The sequence below is a fragment of the Petaurus breviceps genome, unplaced genomic scaffold (genome assembly GCF_028583685.1).
Source record: "Petaurus breviceps papuanus isolate PSGF00001 unplaced genomic scaffold, PetGlider_PUasm1.0 218, whole genome shotgun sequence".
In the NCBI taxonomy this organism is placed as follows: domain Eukaryota; kingdom Metazoa; phylum Chordata; class Mammalia; order Diprotodontia; family Petauridae; genus Petaurus; species Petaurus breviceps.
The window spans coordinates 6,588,034-6,608,380 of record NW_027185872.1 but is presented as its reverse complement, the minus strand read 5'-3'; the positions used below and the strand labels follow the sequence as shown (position 1 = coordinate 6,608,380).

The 20,347-nt window shown below is 46.6% G+C and overlaps 1 protein-coding gene and 1 long non-coding RNA gene across 6 annotated transcripts in view; one reads left to right on the top strand and one right to left on the bottom strand.

Annotated features, from left to right (window-relative positions):
• The window catches only part of LOC138166011 (uncharacterized), a 233,810-nt gene that overhangs the window by 40,427 nt on the left and 173,036 nt on the right, over nucleotides 1-20,347 (bottom strand). The window lies entirely within an intron of this gene.
• PHF14 (PHD finger protein 14) overlaps nucleotides 1-20,347 on the top strand; it is a 183,503-nt gene that overhangs the window by 30,809 nt on the left and 132,347 nt on the right. For all 5 annotated transcript variants that reach the window (XM_069094448.1, XM_069094450.1, XM_069094446.1 and 2 more), the window contains 5 exons: nucleotides 236-347; nucleotides 3,430-3,567; nucleotides 17,571-17,717; nucleotides 18,997-19,267; nucleotides 19,552-19,658. In XM_069094448.1, the coding sequence (XP_068950549.1) occupies nucleotides 236-347; nucleotides 3,430-3,567; nucleotides 17,571-17,717; nucleotides 18,997-19,267; nucleotides 19,552-19,658 (775 nt within the window). The remainder of the gene's footprint in view (nucleotides 1-235; nucleotides 348-3,429; nucleotides 3,568-17,570; nucleotides 17,718-18,996; nucleotides 19,268-19,551; nucleotides 19,659-20,347) is intronic.

Here is a 20,347-nt window from a genome sequence, read left to right as displayed (position 1 = left end):
TGGCCGTGAGCACTTAGAGGTCACAGGGAGCCAGCCGGGGGTGAGGACTGCAGCTTTGCCTTGCTAGGCTTTGTCTGCAGGGGGTGCTATCGTGACTTCCTTTCGTTCCCATAGGTGGCATCAGTGCCGTGGGGGCCAGCGTGTGCAGTGAGATCCAGACCCGTGCTCCTTTGGGCTCTGGGTGCTCAGGGCCCTCGGGCCTTGGTGCTCAGCGCCATCGTGTCTTCCCTTGTAGGTGGGTCCACATTGTCTGTGCCCTGTACGTCCCTGGCGTGGCTTTTGGTGACATCGACAAGCTGCGGCCTGTGACCCTTACAGAGATGAACTACTCCAAGTATGGTGCCAAGGTGAGACCACCCTCCTCGTGGGTTTTGTGCAGTTTCTCATGTCTGTGTTTTGGCCTGTTTTGCATTTTATAGGTTTATCAGTCATTATATGGTGTTCTCTGGAGCATGTGAAAAGGGTTTCAGATATAAACAGTGGATTTTCCCTCCAGAGAGTTCGGGGGGTAATTCACTTCTACAGACTTATCACATTTCTGTTATGTGGCCCGGTTTTCTGTGATTGACGGCACATTCTCTGCCCTCAAGGATCTTCCTCTCAGACAGCAGTGGTGCGTGGGAAACATGGTCACAAGCATCAGCATGGCTGGATGAGCCTTGTCTCAGGTGTGGTGTTTGACTTGGGAGCCCCCAGGCTCCTAGAGGGGGAGAAATCTCCCTGGACACACTTGGGGCGTAAGGATCGGGCTTGCACTGCCCGTTTGCCCACAGAGCAGTCCAGTGCTTCTGCTCAGGACACTGAGCCCTCACATTGCTGGCCAGACTGGGAAGAGGGACAGCAATGAGAAGGCTTCAGGTGTGATCGGGCAGAAGTAGGCTGGCCTTTAGAAGTGCTGGCAGGATCCACGTTTTCCTGGGGTGTGTCCTGTACCGACCATTCCTTGCTTCCTTTCTTTGGCGTGCCACAGCCTCTCTTGGCCCTCAGTTTCCTCCTCTGAGGCCCTTCCAGCCCTACAGCTTGTAAGGGTTATGATCCCGCCATCCTCTAGTTACACTGAGGGGGATCCTTTCCTGGTGACACTGGGGTGACCCTCTCATCTCCTCAGGAGCACCTTTCCCCCGTGTCTCTTGTCTTTTAGTATTTGGAGGAATGTTCTTTGTGATTTGGGAGCTTGAGCAGAAGCCACCTCCCTCTGGGGAGTAGGCTCTTCTTTGTGTAAACAGACTCCATCCCAAAGGGCATTTCTAAGCCTGGCATTCAGAACCTCGGTGAACTTTCCCACAGAATCCATGTGAGGTGTCAGGGAAGTGTCCCAGAGAGACTTACCCCACCTCATTGTTGCCCGTATTTCCTAGAGCATGGCACAGCTGAGTGACCGGTCAGCAGGTGTGCATTACCAGCATCCTCCGTATAGCCCTTTCCCCAGGAGAGGCTTGGGAGGGGGCAGGGGAGGACTCCAGGCATCCTTTGAGCTCATGGGTGTGGCAGTAGGCATTGACCTTGCTTTGGTGGAGTCCCAGACCCCTTAAGGGGCAGAGACCCCTCCTGGGAGCAGACTGTGGAGGAGGAGCTTGGAAGGGTGGTCATTGTCAGCATTGATCAGTGGGGAGCTCTCCATGCTCCTCAGGATTGCTAAGATGGGATGGAGAGCCCCCATTTCTTGATGGGCCTTGAGACGGCTCTCCCCATGTCCTGAGAATCACACTCACCTCCCGTGTCACCTGCTTCAGGAGGCCCTTCTGGGTCTAGGGCTCCCGTCCCTGTCACAGTGACTTGGGTGCTTGACTTCTGTGGGCCTGTGATGTGCTCACGCACATGCTATGTTCAGGGGTCTCCGTCACAGACTCTGCGGAGAGCGATACTTTGACACAAAGCACTTCCCAGAGAACCGCCATTCTCTTTTAAAGCAGTGTGGCCCAGCAGGGAGAGAGCCAGCCTTGAGCCCCACCAGCCCTGGCTTCAGGTCCCCCCAGGTTTAAACGGCCTTGGGAAATGTTGGGCAGGACAGGTCAGGAAACAGCAGGTGATTCCCACAGTCAGCACACAGCCCATGGCCCTGCTTCCCTGTGGCTTGGGCACCCATCCCTCCACCTCAGGCCCTGCTTCCTTGCTATTCACAGGTCTGACCAGGTCAGCCCCTGCACTGGCTCTTCCGGGACCCTCTTCTTAGACCTGAACCTTGCCCTTCCCCCAGGCCACTGCCTTGTTATGGGAATGGCAATCTGAAGCTCTTCCCTGCCCGTAGGCCCTTTGATGGGCTTAAGTGGCTCTGAGAACCTTCCCAGATTTGAAAATAGACTCTGCCCCCTAACAGGCTGATTGTGGTCACATGGAGCCTGTGGCTGGAGGCTTGGTTTTCAGAAAGGCCCACACCTTGGTGCTTTGTGATTGGGCTGTGACATTCTCTGAGCCAGGAGAAGGCTCTATATAGCCTGATGTGAGACTTTGCTTTAGGGCTCACTTTGGGAAGAGTTGTAGGATGTGGCCAGACGAGACTCTGGGCAGCCATTGAGCTCCCCCAACCCCGGCTTTGAAAACCCAGATGTTGGCGCTTCCCTCTCTGGTAACTGACTTGGTATGGATGTAATGGTCAGACAGCAGGAAGCCTGGCTGCTGATGTTTCTCTGTCTGCTTGTAATCTCTGTATACCCTGAAGTTCAGGGTGCTGACTTTTTCCCCTGAATTAGGTAAATGATATGTTTCGTTGATTGATTAAAACAAGATTGTTAACCCATTTTGAGTTGCTTTCCTGGGGACGCTGAGGTGCTTGCTGCTACAGGCCTCCCAGCCCATCCTTGGACGTGGCCCTCCGATCCGCTGGATGCCTTCTCTCTGCTGCTTCTCCTTCCTCCTGCTCAGCCCTGGCTTTCTGTCACTCCAGATAAAGCCTGAGCTTCCTTAGCGTGGGTGCCTTCCCCCTTGGGCTAGTTCCGCTTTATTCCATTGCTTGTGTGCATCCTCTGTCTTTGTCTTCCCGGTTAGCCTGTGAGCTCCTTGAGAAGGTGCTTACTGACTGACCAAATGCCATCTAGGGCACAGGCACTGCTGACCTGTCCCGTTTCCTCTCCCTCCTGTGGGCACTAATGATCTCCGCCTGTCGGCCCTTGCTCTCCCCTCAGTGGCGGCTCTCTTCCTTCTGCCATCTTCCTTGAGCAGTTTTCCTATTGCTTTTAATTGGTTGTATTCCATGGCTCCAGGCCTCCTCTGCCCACATTTTATTTGTTTGAGCGTAGAGAGCAGACCCCTGCCTCTCTGTGCTTCTGGAGACAGAGGAGGGCATGCGTGATGTCCTGGGGCGTTGTCCTTGTCTGAAAGGAAGCATTGCCCACACACTGGCATCTCCGTTGTGTTTAAGCTGGAAAGGTGTGGGGGTGACAGCCTCTGGAGCGTTGTGGAGTGAGCAGTTTTCTTTTGGTTCCCTGGTAGGAATGCAGCTTCTGTGAAGACCCCCGTTTTGCTAGAACTGGAGTGTGCATCAGCTGTGACGCAGGCATGTGCCGGGCCTATTTCCATGTCACCTGTGCCCAGAAGGAGGGTCTGCTCTCTGAGGCTGCTGCCGAGGAGGTGAGTTCAGTCTGGCCCAGGGGGTGGCGGGCGCAATTCAAGTCTTTCTCATTTTATATCCCTAAGGTGGACAGGTTGGACTTGCTGTAAGATTGCCCCTGGCAGACTCAGGAACAGTGTTGAGTGCCTTTGAAAAATGTATTGATTCAGTTTTTCTTTGTGTTATTTTTCCAAAGCATCTACATAAAGCTTTCATTTGAGATGAGGGGCAGTATGGCGTAGTAGATAGAGAGCCGGCCCCCAAAATAACATAACTTTAACTGATAAAAGACAGTTGTATGTAAAAGTACACAAAAAATGAATGGCAAAATGATAAAATGAAGAGGAGGGAGCTGGCAAGCCCAGTGATGTAGCTGTCACCTGTATTAAGAACGGGATTCTGTTTCAGGGAGGTGTGGCCTAGTGAGCGGAGGGCTGCCTTTTCATTCCTAGCTGCTTTTGAATCCTGCCTCCGATACTTGGCAGCTTCATGACTGTGAGCAGGCTCCATTTTCTCATTTGTAAAGTGGGGATAAAAATATGGGCAGCATGTATTTCACAGGCTTGTTGCAGTTCCCACATGACATCATGATTGTAAATCACTTTGTGAAGATCAGGAACACTCCTTCAAGTCAGCTATAAGGGTTAAGAGCTTAAAGCCACAACTCTAACTTGTTTCATTAGTAGCTGAAATAGAAATAGTCAAGGTTGGCTTCACTCTCTAGATAACATCCAGAGTAATACGAAAAATGATTAATTAAAATGATAAATTTAATGGTCTGAATTAAAAGAGAAAGGGTCATAGAATGGGTCAGGAAGGACCACCAAGTAATATGGGTGATTAAAAGGAGCACATTGGATAAACAAATGAAGCAGTTAAGATTAGAGATTGTTTAGTGCTGTTAAGGAAAAAATCAATAATAGATACATGCCTGTTCTCAAGTTGTGTGCAGCGAACAATTCAACACTGAGATTTGTAAAAAGGATTGTGAATAGGGTTAGAGACAGTGTTACAGTAATACAGTTGGAAACTTCAGTATTCCACTATGAAAATGTAAAATTAAGTAGATCAATAACAAAGAACTCAGGTTGGTTGCTTATTGTACAGTTGAAATTAAGACGGATGAATGAAATGGGAGAAACAGAGGCATAGTTTCCTGCTGTGTAGAAGTGTTCAATGTTGAACCCTGGTGGGTCACAGGGAATCAGTCTCTGTCACTGTCAGAGGACAGACATCCTGTATGCTGTCTTTTCAGATTACAATGTGATAACATTAAGATGGAATTATGATAACATTAGCAAAACTGATAAAACTGTGAGAACCTAAAAATAATGATTAAAAAAAATGAGTTGTAAAAGAAATAAGAAAAATGATAGCAATATTTAAGACAGAAATAGCATTGCCACCTGTACAGATTTGTGCTTTGCGACCATAGCAGTCTGTAGAGGCAAATTTATATTACCAAGTGTTTGCATTCATGAGAGCGAGCAGGAGAAGGCACCGATTAGGCCTACACCTACAGTGCAAACCAGGCGTCTGCAGGACTCTAGAGAAGGGTAACTGCAAAGTGAAGAGCAAAAAGACACAGAATGCCAAGTGAAAGAACGTTGGAGTGGGATCGATAAACCCAGAAGCTCATTCGGAAAAATGAAGCAAGAATGTTAGAGAGGAATGCTCCCCACAGCGCTATTCTGACAAATGAGATAAATTAGAACAAATAGATGCTTATCTACAAGAGCGTAATTTACCCAAACTGACACAATGGGAAATAATAATTTCTTCTTGGAAGAAGAAAAGTGGGTCATCAGAGAATTATCCCACACAAAGACACATGCCCCAGATGGATTAACAGGTTAATGCTTTTGACCCTTCCACAAACAAATAATCCCTCTGCTATGTAGAGCATTCATAAATATGGAGAGAGATGGAATGTAACCCACTATTTTTTCTGAAGTAAATGCCGTAGGAATTTTAAAACATGAGGATAACACCACAAAGACAATTATAGCCCCTTTCCCCTAATTAGTGTAGAATGAAAAATAAAGAAATAGCAGAGCACATCAAAGCATTAAGCACATTATTCACCATGAACACGCAGGGCTCGGCTCAGTGTAGTATGTCGCGTAAGCAGTGGGATTAAAGCACGAAGTATAGAAGATGTGTTTTTGATGGAACTTGACATTGACTTGTATTAAAACACTGTAAGAAACAGGACTAGAGCAGCACCTTTCTCTCCCTTTTTGTGGTCATTTTGGGGGATCCTCTGGACTCCTGCGCAGAGCAGTTTTTGCAGACATAGGATAAATGTACATGAGGTTATGCTGTAAACCATTTATACCAAAATACGGTTATCAGCGCATTAGAAGTTCCAAGTTCAAGGACACCAGGTTCAGAATCTTTGAAATAGAGTGTTTCTTCCTTCACCAGGGTAACAAGTAGCTGCCTGAACCCAAGAGTCAACATGCTGGCAGTGCAGAAACCTTAGGGCTCTGCAGTTGGAGAGGCCCCACTCATTAGAACACAGCATTAGAAGTTTATGACATTGCAGAAAAATAGGAGCAAAGATATCAGAGGATGTTCATGTTGGAAACATAGGTCACAATGTGCTAATTTGCAGCTGATGTGATAATAGTGCATCTAGAAAAAACCATTTATCTTCACCAGAAAATCAGTTGTGATGGTAAATAAGATCAAAGGTCCAGGATACCAGCTTCATCCAGAGAAAACATTTGTATTCTTACTGCCTAGAAACAGGGTTCAGGAAATATCACTTAAAAAACCCCTTCTCAGAATGCAGATCATCCTAGCTTCGGGGTCTGTCGGTTCCCAAGGGAAAAGGATACTGCTTTTGCCATCACCTTTCTCCGCCCCTTCAAGCATAGATTAGTCCTTTTCCCCTCCCCTATGATTTCCCCTTTCCCCTCCAAGTAAAATCCCAAGGCTTTCTTTTCCCTCTCCCTCTGGCATCCTTGCTGTAGGGATTTCCCACATGCATGTGCCTTTCTCTTGTAATAACTCCTGTTGCAGTGCATGTCTCATGAACTTGTGATATTGTTTTTGGTTAACAATCAAGGACCCTACTGGTCCAGGTCATCTAAAGGATGATTGTGTGAAGGTGGCCCCAAGATGCCATATACCAAGTGCTTGCACATCCCAGGAGAGGCCCGCTTAAGGAGCCAAGCAGCTGGCAGCTCCTTTGCTGCTCTCACTGACCCAGAGGTGATCTGGCCAGGTTCCCCGTGGTGGGTCTGGGGGAACTGGTAGGTGAGATTCATCCTCGCTCAGAAGGCATGGATTGGGTGACAGCATCATTGAAGGGATCTCAGATCCCAGGGTCTTCTAGTAGACAGTAAGTAAATTGAAATCCTGGCAGGAATTTTTCATGGGAAGGTGATTAAAAAAAAATTCATACTTTTTTCACACAGATGTGTACATATATATATGTTGCCTTTAAATTCTGCACACCCAATCTCATGAAATGGCCAGTTCTACAAACTCCAATTCCAAGATAGGCTTTTTGTTGTGATAGGATTTTATAATCAGGATTACTGGTCGTAATTGGGCCTTTGGCTTAGACATGGAAGTCACTAGGTGATGAGGTGGGTATGACAGCATACCTCTCCCTAAAATCTGCTCTACTCTCTGCTGACATTGCTGTTCAGCCAGCCTCCTGAGAATATCCTGACTCACCTTTGTGGCTGTTGAATTCCTCCCAACCCTTTAAAAGCCAAGTCAGGTGCCACCTTCTCCATGGTGCTCCCCTTGAGGCACTGGCCTTCCCTCCCCTCCCCACACAGCAGTGCGTCTGCTGTCTTCATCGTGGCATGGTACCTCAGTTTCCAAGTTTTGTGTCATATCCCCTTAGTGGACTCTAAGCACCTTGAAGGCTGAGACTGTCCCTTATCTTGCCTCCCCGCCAGTGCCTTGAACAGTATTCTTCACACAGCAGGTACCAAAGAGATGCTTGCTCCCGCGTATTGGATTGTGATCATGTTGACTACGACAGTATGGGGCTGTGCCCACTTTGTTTTCACTTTGTGTGTGCAAGATCATTCATGGCCTCGCTGGTTTCTCAGTGGCTGAGGATGGGCCAAGCATGGGCCCACCTTGCAGCCAGCCAAGGACATGCCCTTGGCGCTCTCGCTGCCTGGTGGGGGACCTGTTTTCTCAGGCCTTGATGGGGGGTTGACTTTTCCACCATCTTGGGACGTTTTTGGTCAGTGTGTGAAAACCAGTCACCAGGCCAACTTTAAGAGAAATGTTTCTCACCAAGTCAAAGACCTCGATGAGGTGGTTCTTTGATGTGTGTTTCAGTAATGTCCTCTCTATAGCATCCATGACATGCTTATCGCAGTGTATGATGCACAGTAAGCGCCTAATAAATGCTTGTCCCCCCCCTCTCCCGGCCAGAGGAGCAGGAGGGGCTCCTTGAAGTCTCCTTCTGCCTCCTGGCTGCTGCTGAGACGCTTCTCACCATCCTGCCCTCTATGGGTCAGCAGAGCCGGCCATGCCGTCCTGCTCAGCCTCAACTTCGGCCTCGGGCACAGGGTGTCTCACTTGTGTGTTTGGGCAAGGTGGGGCCTCGTTTTTATCAGCCTAGATAAATCAGTCTGTGAACATGTGGTAAATGCCCACCATGTGCCAAGCATGGTGCTGATGCTTTGGGTGTAGAAGGAGGCAATGCAGAGCCCCTGGTCTTGAGGAGAGCATAGATTAGTGGGGATGGTGTGTCACCTTCAGAGGTAACGTCTCTCTTGGTGGGGAGAGGCTGGTCGACTTTCTTTGCCTCCTCAGCCCCTAGCACAGAGGAGGCACACAGCACGTGCTTAATTGATGCCTGTTGTCTCATCACGATTCTCCTTGTCCCATCATCTCCTTTTCCCATGGTAATCGCCGTTCTTTTTCTAAACAGTAACACATTGCATGCATTAATTGGGTAAAGTTAGCTCTGCCTCTCGCCCCTCGGCTTGTTGGGACCTCAGGTCACATCTGCATGAGGCAGGTTCTCGGGGAGAAATCCCCTGCCGACGTAGCCGACTCGTCATCTGCGGCAGAGGCTTCAAGGGTTACTGACTTAGCCGTGGCCACACGCCAGCCGGCCGAGGTCTGCCTGCCTCCCAGGCTGGCCCGTTCCTCTCTGTGCTGTGTCCCTGCTCCTTGAGGTAATGCTCCTGTAACAGCCCGGTCCTTCCCTTCCAGGGAAGCCCTGACCTTCCTTCCCAGGTGTAGGCCCTTCATTGCCTCCCCGGGGAGGAGGGCCACACCTGCCGATTCTCATGGAAAGGGAAATTATGAGTAGAGAGCAGGGTTAAGGAACAGTTGTGGGCTGTGTTTTTGGTTTGTGGCTCTGGGGCCATTTACAGTTTAGTGGAATGATGTATCTGTTATGGCCTGATGCTGGGCTGGGATAAGGCATTCTATGGGTCAGTGGGCTCAGTCCCTTCAGAACAGGGTCCAGGGTCCATAAGGGGCACTGCAGACAGGAAGCCCCAAGCTCGGCAGGTGATGGACTGGACCATGAGGGCCAGGTCACAGTAGACACTTTCCTGGTCACCTCATCCAGACTTCCTGGCCTGCTAAGTGCTCTCGAGACATGATTCTTATCGCCAGACAGCTAAGCTTATAGGAGTGTGTGGCTTGGGCACTTGGAAGGCTGGTCTTCAGGGCCCTCCTCTTTGGACACCTGGCGATCCTGCCACGTGATTACTGCTACTGCTTCTTGGTCATCCTTTACTGCAGAGTCTGTTTTTGGGGGGGGGGTGAAGGGGGTATAAAAGTCAAGAGAGTCTTTGCACATATGTGCATGTTTTCATACAGTAAGCATCTAGGGCTTTTGATGAATCCCTTATGTACTAATGGTGGTTACCTTTTGTAGTGTCAGCAGGCAATCACAGCAGCTCGAGACTTGTAAAAACCAGGTTTATTACAAGAAAAATGAACCTGCATGTGGAGCGCAAAGGGCTCCCAGGCTTTACCAAAGTTTACCCTTTTGTAATAGCAATTCAGAGGGAGGCGGGGAATCAGGAAGGAGTGTGACATGGGGTGGGGAATGTGCCCGCAAAGGTGGGAAAAAAGATAAGACCTCTTCTCACCGGGAGGAGCAAGGCAATGGCAAAAACCTCTGGACTGTGGAGATAGGAGGGTGCACTTCCCTGCATAGGACCCCAGCTGCACAAGCCTTATCCCAGCCTGGCCCAGACCCAGGGACACACGCGGAGTCCGGCTTGGGGTGCCAACAGCAGATTGTCAGCTGCGGGGCTTTGTCCTTCATACCCTCAGCGCCTCCTTCATGGCCTGGGGTCCTGTGTTAACTCAGACAGACAAGTTCAGGGGACCGTTAACAGTAGTAATAAATATTAAAATTAGGGGCTGCTTTATTTCAACCTGGTTATGCTTTCAGCTAGGAGTCATTTAACCTAATTAGCACATTTAATTAAAGCAGTTCTTTAATTAAGGCAATTCCTTTGTTTGTTATATCCCTATCTTTCAATTTTCCTGATGTGTGGCCGCTAAAAAGCCTATTCCTTATAGACTGATTTATTAAATTGAATTTTTAAAGTTTTCATAGCTGTTTCTTGCAGACAATAAAAGAAAGATAAGATTAAAAAAGTGTCAGGGCCTCAAGTCTGTTTGAGTGGCAGCTCCCCAGTTATTTCAACACTTTGTAGCATATATGGGTGTGTGGGGCGTGTGCATCATGTTAGCGCAGTGGTTTTTCTAGCCAGTTGAATCTCTCGAAGTGTGTTGTAGAAGCCATGCTTTTTAGATCTGCCAAGCGCAGGATGACTAAGGCAGCTTCCCAGAGTCACAGCTGGAACCAGCACAAAGGAACAGCTTCCCCAGCCTGGGGTCCAGGGCTGAGGCTGTAGCTGGGTCAGAATAAGGCCAGGGGTCTTAGTGGGCCTGTAGTTATTTATACTTTTTTAAAACAATTTTGTAATTGATGATTTAACACTAAGCTAAGAAGTGTTTAAGATCAGCTCAGCTCAGTGGCTCACCGATGGGCAGTAATGGCAATGGATCCCGTCTGGTGGCTTCCTGCTTTATTTTATTTTTCCTTTTCAAAATTTGTATTTTTTTTTATGACATGGCTAATATGGAAATACGTTTGCATAACCGCACATGTATAACCTATATCAAATTGCGTGTCTTCTCAGTGACAGGGGACAGGAGGGGCAGAGAACTCAGAACAAAAATAAGACTCAAAATTTAAAAAAAGACATTTTTATGTGTAGTTGAAAAAAATGTTTTTCTTCATTTGCTGATGTGCATTGGTAGAGGACATCTCCTTGCCAGGAGTTCTCTTATATCAGTGAAATCACAGGACTGGATTTTTAAAAATGACATTAATTACTTACATAAAAGCGAGTTTTACATATTGGTCCTTTGGACGGAGGGCTAATGCATTATGGTACACAGACCCCAAAAGAGGTAGATGTTCTTCTGGACACCTGATGTTGCCTCCCTGGGTCAGAAACCCATCTTGGCTGAACTAGCATATCCACGTGCATCTGAAAGCAGTAGCTTTACTGGGGAGTACTTCAGCTACTGTAATGTCCCAGTGGAAATGAAGTGCTTGAAGAAGCATCGTCAATAAAACATTTTTTAAAAAGAACAGTGTCCTATGTAACTGAATTTTCTTTTTTTTGTTTAATGTTCTTGTTTCATTTTAGGTTCTGAACTGCTGTCCCTCCCTCCCTTCACTTGAGAAGGCTACCATGTGACACAGATTTGTAAATATATGCGAGACCATACCGTGCATACTTCTGCTCACAGTTCTTTCTTTGGAGGTAGACTCCTTTGTGGGTGATTTGAGGATTTATAATGCTCAGAATAACTTGGTTGTTCACAGTTTTTTCTCGAACAGTATTGCTGTTACTGTATACAGCGTCTCCCTTGGTTCTGCTCATTCTGCATTTGTCATTTCCTGCAAGTCTTTACATGTTTTTCTAAAATCAGCCAGCTCATCTTTTTTTTTTTTTTGCTTTTTGGAGGGCAGTTTGGTTTAAGTAACTTGCCCAAGGTCACATGGCTGGGTTTTTTGTTTGTGTGTGTTAAGTATCTGAGGCCGGATCCGAACTCAGGTCCTCCTGACTCCAGGGCCAGCACTCCATTCACTGCGCCACCTCGCCGCCCCAAGCTCACCATTTCTTGCAGTAGTGTTCCTCAAAATCATATACCACAACTTGGTTAGTTATTCCCCAATTGATGGGTATCCCCCTCAATTTCCAATTCTTTTTTTTTTTAACGAAGTCTTTCAATTATAGTGACAAAGATAGAAAATCCCCACGTATTTCAATTATGTCTAATTTACTTTTTGTATCTCTTTCTTTGATACTTTTCCCAGAACTAAAAGATGAATATTGAAGTCTCCTATATTTATTGGATTGCTCCCTATATCAGCTGACCTTCCTTTTTCAATGTAGATATTATATTATCTGGTGTATAATTTCAGTCTTTAGACATATTATCGTTTCCCTATTTATCCATTCCAGAAATATTAATTTTTATTTTTGCTTTGGTTAAAAATATAATTTTTTAATCACCTAAACCATAATAAAATAGTTTTAGTCTTTCATTGTCATCCTCTGTGTGTATTTTATTATGGAAAACATTTTTAGCTATGTTGATGGGAAAAGGAAGATTAAAATAATGGTAGACCAGATTTTCTTTTTGAATGGGATTATAGTCTTTTTTTTTTTCACTTAATAGTATTTTTTTCCTAATTACATGCAAAGATAGTTTTCAACATTTTTTTGTTTTTCTTTTTGTAGGGCAGTTGGGGTTAAGTAACTTTCCCAAGGTCACAGGGCTAGTTTTTTGCGTGTATGTTAAGTGTCTGAGGGCCAGATCTGAACTTAGGTCCTTCTGACTCTGGGGCTGGCACTCTACTCACTGTGCCACTTAGCCACCCCTTCAACATTCGTTTTTATAAATAGATTTTGAGTTCCAAAATTTCCTTCCTCCTCTGTCCCACTCCCCCTCCCCAAGACAGCAAGCAATTTGATATAGGTTATATATGCACAATCATGTTATACATATTTCCACATTAGTCATGTTGTGAAAGAAGACTCAGAACAAAAGGGAAGAAAATGGAGAAAGAAAAAAAAACAAACTGAAAATAGTCTGCTTTGATCTGCATCCAGACTCCAAGGTTCTTTCTCTAGATGTGGTCAGTATTTTCCATCTTGAGTCCCTTGGAATTGTCTTGGATCGTTGCATTGCTGAGATGAGCTAAATCTTTCATAGTTGTTCATTGTACAGTGTTGCTGTGACTGTGTACAATGTTCTCCTGGTTCTGCTCACTTCACTCAGCATCAGTTCATGGAAGTCTTTTCAGGTTTTTTCCTCCCAGAAATGTGCTTGTTCATCATTTTTTTTAAAATTAAATTATTTATTTTTAGTTTTCAACATTCACTTCCATAAGTTTTAAATTTTCTCCCCTCACTCCCCAAGATGGCTTGAATTCTGATATGGGGTCTACACATACATTTGTAATTAAACACATTTCCACATTAGTCATGTTGCATAGAAGAATTATAACAAATGGGAAAAATCATGAGAAGGAAAAAAAACAAAACAAAAAGAAAATAATCTACTTTGTTCTGCATTCCAATTCCATAGTTCTTTATCTGGATGCGGATTTTCATCATGTGTCCTTTGGAATTGTTTTAGGTCCTTGCATTGCTGAGAGGAGCTAAGTCTATCAACGTCAGCTATGGCACACGATGGCTGTTACTGTGTACAATGTCCTGGTTCTGTTACCCTCACTTAGCATCAATTCCTAGAAGTTTCCAGGTTTCTCTGAAGTCTGCCTGTTCATCATTTCTTACAGCACAATAGTATCCCATTACATATTCATATACTACAACTTATTTAGCCATTCCCCAATTGATGGGCATCCCCTCAATTCCTGATTCTTTGCCACTACAAAGAGGGCTGCTGTAAACATTTTAGAACATAAAGGCTCGTTTCCTTTTTCCTTGATCGCCTTTGGAAACATACTAACAGTTTTGCTGACTCACAAGGTATACACAGTTTCTTAACACTTTGGCCTAATTCCAGATTGCTCTCCAGAGTGGTTAGAGGTTCAGAAAAACCAACCAACTCATCAGCCAAGCCCAGCGTTCTTTGCCATGATCCGTGTCCGTCGCCTTCTGTCTCTTGCTTCGAAGGAGGGAGGGAGTCGCCTTCTCGAGCCTCTGGAGCCGGTCATCAGCATGTCATGGCATTCCATTTTGGTCTTGCTGTCCTTCCCCTTCATCCTGGGGTTACCATGTTGCTGATAGTTTCCCTGGTCAGGCTTGCTTCATTCTGTAGCAGCTCATGTAAGTCTTCCCATCCTTCTCTGAATTCCTCACATTCACGGCGCAGGTTCATGGGCCCTGCTTGGTTTAGCCATGCCCATGTCAGTGGGCGTGTCTTCATTTGCAGTACTTTGCTTTTCAGTAGATACAGAATTCAAGTGAGTTTGCATTGGAGTAGAAAAATGCTGATGTGAATTCAGTTGCTATCACTTGTGAAAATCTCTGCTAACGTACAGGTGCCAGTTTGTGATGACAGGCACTCTCTCTGTTGTCCATACCAGCCACTAGACTGGGAATGGGGCATGTATAGGGTGCTCTACCAGGTGTCATGGAAGTCAGTTCATAGGGACCTGGCACTTACTGTTTAGGTCGTTAAATCTTAGGAATACATTTGAACTGTGACATAGTAGTCACTTTTGCTGTAGGATCCATCCTAGGAATTGTTTTGCATGGAATGCATTTTTTTTAATTTTAAAAAGAATTTTTATTGATGTGGTTTTTTGTAGTAACATTGTTTTCCCCAGTAATTCTCCTCATTCTCCCTCCCAGAGGCCCATCTCATAAAACAAATGGCATTTTTTAAGACAAAAGAAATCAGCAAAACTAGTGAATTCATTGAAAAAGTCTGGAAATCTATGTAATGTATAACCCTTCTGGACCTCCCGCCTTTGCAGTGAGCTGGGCAGGAACTTTCTTCTCATACCTTCTTTGGGCCATACACAACACCTTTAAAAGCCTGTGCAGTTCTATTTTAAGCATAAAGAACAATTCCCCAACAAATGCTGGCTGAAAACCTACTGGCCCAAAGCACCGTGTTCAACACTAAATGCTGTGCAAGAGACCAGCTTCCTGACCTGAATGTGGAGTTAAGGAAAAGCCAAGGCTGGGGCTGCTGGATGGCCCTAGGTGGTGCAGGCCAGGAGCCAGAGGAGGGATAAAGGGGCAAGTGATTGGCCCATTGTGGTCTGGGCAAGGCTTCATGGGATTAGGCCTTCCCCTCTAGCGGTGAGCTTAGGACAGGCAAACTAATTAGGTTTAGTTTTGTGCAAGGCAGAATTTAATTAGGAAGGTAAATCTGCTGTGAGAATACCTTAATGCCTCCCAAAGCCATGTGGAAATTAGATGTACACAAAGCCTTCTAAAGGCGCGTGCGTGTTTGCACGTATGCATGTGTGCGCGTGCATGCATCTCTTCAGTAAATAGAATCCTTGAAACAGCTCCAGAAAAAGAGAAAAGTAAATTCTCATTCTTTGCCCCTTGTATCTAGGCATTTTCCTCTGGAGCTAGTACCTAAGGGTAGGCTAGGGAGGCAGCCATCCAGCCTGGAGCCTGTAAAGAGGCCCAGTCATGCACACTTCTTTGTGTCACTGTCCGAACATTCCCTTCTGCGCGGTGTGGGTGTTCTTCTCTCAGACAGTCAGTCGGGGTGTATGGAGGGGCACCCTTGTGAAGTGGGGCTGGGAGCACAGGGGTTTTCCTATGCGGTCTGGGGTCCTGGGGGGCCTCTTTCTGACCCTGCCGACTACGCCATAATGTAATATAATGCCAAGGAAAGGCAACTTCCCAAGGTTCAGAATACCAGCATAGGTGCTCTCTATTTTATTCAGTGACAAACTAAGAACAGAGAAGATCAAAACATGACATCATTCAAAATACAGCAGTTTACAGTAGTGTGCCGGCAGCTCCCTTCTTGTGGGTCTTTGCTTAAGCCAAGAGAGCTTGGGGGAAGGGGGTGGGACTGCCTGGAACTTGTGTTTTGTTAAGTGGGCCGTTCTGGTCTCTGGAGAGGGCGGGGATTTGTGGATTATCTTATAAATTTGTGAATTGTCATAGCCTGGAGGGACCTTAGAGATCCTCAAGTCCTCTGTCCTCCTAACAGAGGAGGGAGGAGAACTAGCAGAAAGGAGTACTTGGAGGAAGAAAGGGCCCTTAAGCAGTCAGTAAGCATTTATGAAGACCCTGCTGTGTGCTGGGCACCGTGCTAGGCGCCGGCTGGATAGGATAGGGCGGTCAGGGCGCTGAGGGAAGTCAGGCGAGAAATTAGTGCGTCAGCAAGTCCCTCAAAGAGAGGAAACATTATGAGAAAAATGCAGGAGGGGTAAGGGGGAGAGGAGAGGCGTCCCGATGGATGATGGATGGTTGGAGGATTACCCATTTCTTCCATTTGACCCTTGGTCCTACTTGAAAGGCCCCTGCCCTAGTTCAGGTCCTTGCCACTTCTTTCATTTCTTCCATGTGTTTTACTCTGAGCTCCTCCAAGTCTCTAGAAACATTTCTCAGCTTTGGTGGACGGAGTGGGTCCTCAGTCGTCAGCATTTCCAAAAGGATCCTCTTTGAGGGAGCATGCAGGATAAGGGCTTGTGATGCTTTTTAATGAACCTTTGTGTGACATCTGAAGAGAGCTGAGCACGGCAGCCTGGCCTCTGGGAAGCTTCCATGTACAGAGAAGGTCAGAGAAAGAAGCTGCTGCCCAACCAGCAGCACTCTGGTCAGTGCCGTTGGCTTTCCATTTATGTTCCACCAGCAGCTTTCAAAGCCATCCTTGTGGAGGGTGGGGGGAACCTTCTGGAAAAGCTTGGGGTCAAATCCTTTCTCGCTGACATTAACCACTTCTGTGACTTTGGGTAAGTCAGTGACCCACTCTGAATTTCAGTTTTATCCTCTGTGTAATGGAGATGATTCCTGTAATACTAATTCTCTCAAGAGATGGTTTGGAGACCTCAGTGAGATTGGGTGTAATGCATCAGTCAACCTTGACGAGGTATGTAAATGTTGGTGGTTGGTTCCTGTGATTAAGGCACAGGCCAACAGAGGTTTGTCTGCTTTCCTTCCTGTGTTTATTAAATGGTAATTTACATGTATTTGTATTTTATTGTGTATTATAGAAACATTACTTTTATAGATGTAATTTTTTTAAAAGAAAATCTTATTGATGGAATTCATTGAAAGTCCAGTTATAAAACTGTAAAATTCATGAATTATGCATTTTTAGATTGATTCTAAAAATTTATAAATAGTTAAAAAGTAACTTTCATTTATATGGTTCTGTGGTTTTCAGAACATCTTTGTTTCCTTTCCTAAACTTGTCCCTGCACCCTTTAGAGCTGTGTGTAGGACGTTGGTTCCTCCCGACTTGAGGTGGTGGGGAGATGAGAGCCCTGAAAAGACATTTGTCACCCGCCTCCAACACCCAGGTCTGAGCACCTTGGACTCGAAATACTCTTTTCTTTCCATTGTGCTACATTGTATTTCTGACCTTTTAAATTAGTTTTTTTGGGGTAAAAAAATGAACAAAACTCAATTTTCTCTGTCTACCATTTTGCCAAAATGTTTCTTAAATTTCATCTATTTGGAGTTTTAAGATTTCACATGTGATTACAATTTTCATTCTGAGTATTAATGAATGTGTACCGACATAGCAAAAGATAAACTTTTCATCCTGAAACAGGTTCTTATCATGTAAAGTGTCGTTGCAGGAGGAGTCATTTGCATCATTTTGAATGTTCCTGCCTTTAGTCATTCTTGAGATAATGATTATTCTACAATAATATCCAGCAGAAAAACACATTTTGGGTTCATGCATATAATAATAACAGCCAGCATTTAGATGGCACTTCGAGGCTTGCCAGGCGCTCTCTATCCGCCGTCTCAGTTGATGTTTGTGTTAGCTTTTCTGAAATGATCTTTAATCATCTTCCTTTCTGTTTTGACACTAGGATATAGCCGACCCATTTTTTGCTTATTGCAAACAGCATGCGGACAGGCTAGACAGGAAATGGAAGAGGAAAAACTACCTGGCTCTGCAGTCTTACTGTAAGGTGTCTTTGCAAGAGAGGGAGAAGCAGCTGTCCCCTGAGGCCCAGGTACCCCCTCCCATCCCTCCAGCCCCCCCTCGGCGCTCTTGGGCCGTTCCTAGGAGCGCAGCAGCGTCGGCCTACAGGAGCACTTGGGTGGGCTCCGAGGGCCTTTGGCAGAGCAAGCGTTGCTGGGAACGAAGGCTTTCTGAAATCCTTTGGTGCCATTTGCTGTCATCTTCTTGGTTTTGAGGTTAAACTTTCAAGAAGTTTTTATTTTCCCAGAATGAGTGAACCAGCACGTAGCTGCCACCAGGGGGTGGTAGGTGCCCTGGGCCATGGGGCCATTTTTATCTTGAAAATATGAAACTAGGAAGCGAGAACAGTATCGGGTCGAACTTGTCTTTTGATGGTTCCAGGACAGCCCCCACTTGGGGCAAGGAAGCCAATCTAGCCTTCTGGAAGGGGGAGGCCTGCCTTCACTGGCCCTGAAGTTTGGTGCAGCCTATGGTGCGGGCTGAACCCGGGGGTGGGACTCACCATAGAGGCCCAAAAGCATTTTGGGTTCAGAGGAATCCCCATGTTTATTCTTGTTTGAGCTCCCCCATGGGAACCGTGGAGAGCTTTATGCAGTTGAGAGCCAAGGGAAATCTTGGGGCCTGAAAGTATGTCTCACACACACACACACACACACACACACACACACACACACACACACAGAAACATACACATACTTTCTCTCTCTCTGTCTCTCTGTCTCTGTCTGTCTCTGTCTCTGTCTCTCTCTCTGTCTCTGTCTCTCTGTCTCTGTCTGTCTCTGTCTCTGTCTCTCTCTCTGTCTCTCTGTCTCTGTCTCTGTCTCTGTCTCTCTCTCTTTCTCTCTGTCTCTCTCTTTCTCTCTGTCTCTCTCTCTCTCTCTCTTTGTCTCTGTCTCTCTCTCATTCTCTGTGGTATGGATAGTCTGTCTTTTGGGTCTTTGGCTCATTCATACCGTGCTGTAGCCCAGCAAACCTCCCTGCTGGCCTCTAGCCTTAGCATTCCCCTCTGGACCCTGTGCATTCTGCAGGCCTTCAAGGTCCATGGGGGTCATCTAGGCTCAGGTCTCTGCAGCTGTGTCCCAGCCCCTCCCCCATCCTCCAGGTGCCTCCCTTTTGCTCGTCCCCAACGGCGCACTTGTTTCCTGAGGGCAGAGGATATCCCATCTTTCTCTTTGGGTGGTCCCAACACACAGGAGGTAGTTAATCAGTGTTGGTTGAATTTAACTGGTCTCTGCATTCCATTTAATGTCTTTTAAATACATTGATTATTACTTTATACATAGACTGACTTGGATACATTTCTTTCCCAGGCCAGGATCAATGCTCGACTGCAGCAATATCGGGCCAAGGCAGAGCTGGCTCGTTCTACTAGGCCTCAGGCCTGGGTGCCCAGAGAAAAGCTGCCCCGGCCTCTGACCAGCAGCGCTTCGGCCATTCGCAAACTGATGCGCAAAGCTGAGCTCATGGGCATCAGCACGGACATCTTCCCCGTCGACACGTCAGACACCAGCTCCAGTGTGGATGGGCGGCGGAAGCACAAACAGCCAGCTTTGACTGCAGACTTTGTGAATTACTATTTTGGTCAGTATGGACACGTTGCAAACACAGTGAGGTCCGATGAATCCTTTCCTCTAGTATTTCTTACATGTTCTGCCAGGTCCCTTACCCAGGCCCCAAATGTTCCCTGTTACAGGTCCATTTGCCTCCTTCACTAGCTTCAGATTTCACTAAACAAGACCTCAGATAGTACTGGCGTAAATGTCTGTCTGCTCTCTTAGGCTGGGGGAAAGTGGCCGATTTTGCTTCTCTACAGAGGCTTGACTTTCTTGTTTTGTGAAGTGACGTAGTCTCTTTGATTTAAATAGAGAGAAACATGCGCATGATTCAGATCCAGGAAAATATGGCTGAGCAAAAGAACGTCAAGGACAAGCTGGAAAATGAGCAGGAAAAGCTGCACGTGGAGTACAATAAGGTGTGTGAGAGCTGTGCGCCTGCACGTGGGCAGCGAGGGCTGCCGTGGGGCCCAGGGCACTGGGCCTGGAGGCAGCAGGAGGGGCGTCTGCAAGTGGCCTCAGACTCACGCAGGCCAGTCCCCCCTCGCCTCTAAGCGGAGGCTAATAGCAGCTCCTGCCTCCTCCCACCGTGCTTGTCAGGGTCAGTGAGGCCATCTGCGGGAACATGCGCTAGAAATGTTAGCCGCCATTGCTATGGCATGATCTGGATTGCGTGTGCCCATTTGTGCAACCATGTTTCTGAGCCAGGCCATTCGGAATGCCTTGGATATATGTTTTCTTCTGAATTTAAATTTTCATCAGGAGAATATGGAAACAAGGTGCAACAAGAAAATTTTCATCGTATTTTAACAGCATTTTAAAATAACAGGGGTAGAGAATTTTATCCTTGATTTTAAACTTCTTTTAAGCCTGAAGGCAGCTTACCATAGAGGCCCACAGGCTGGCAGTGTGAGGGCCTGTGTGAAGGCCTGCCACCAGCACACCCTGGGCAGGCTCCTCTCTCCCCAGACTCCCCACCTCGTGCCAGGTGCTCAGACCCTCGCTTTGCCAGCCTCCATGGCTCCCCCCTCCTTGTGCCAGGCGCTCAGACCCTCGCTTTGCCAGCCTCCATGGCTCCCCCCTCCTTGTGCCAGGCGCTCAGACCCTC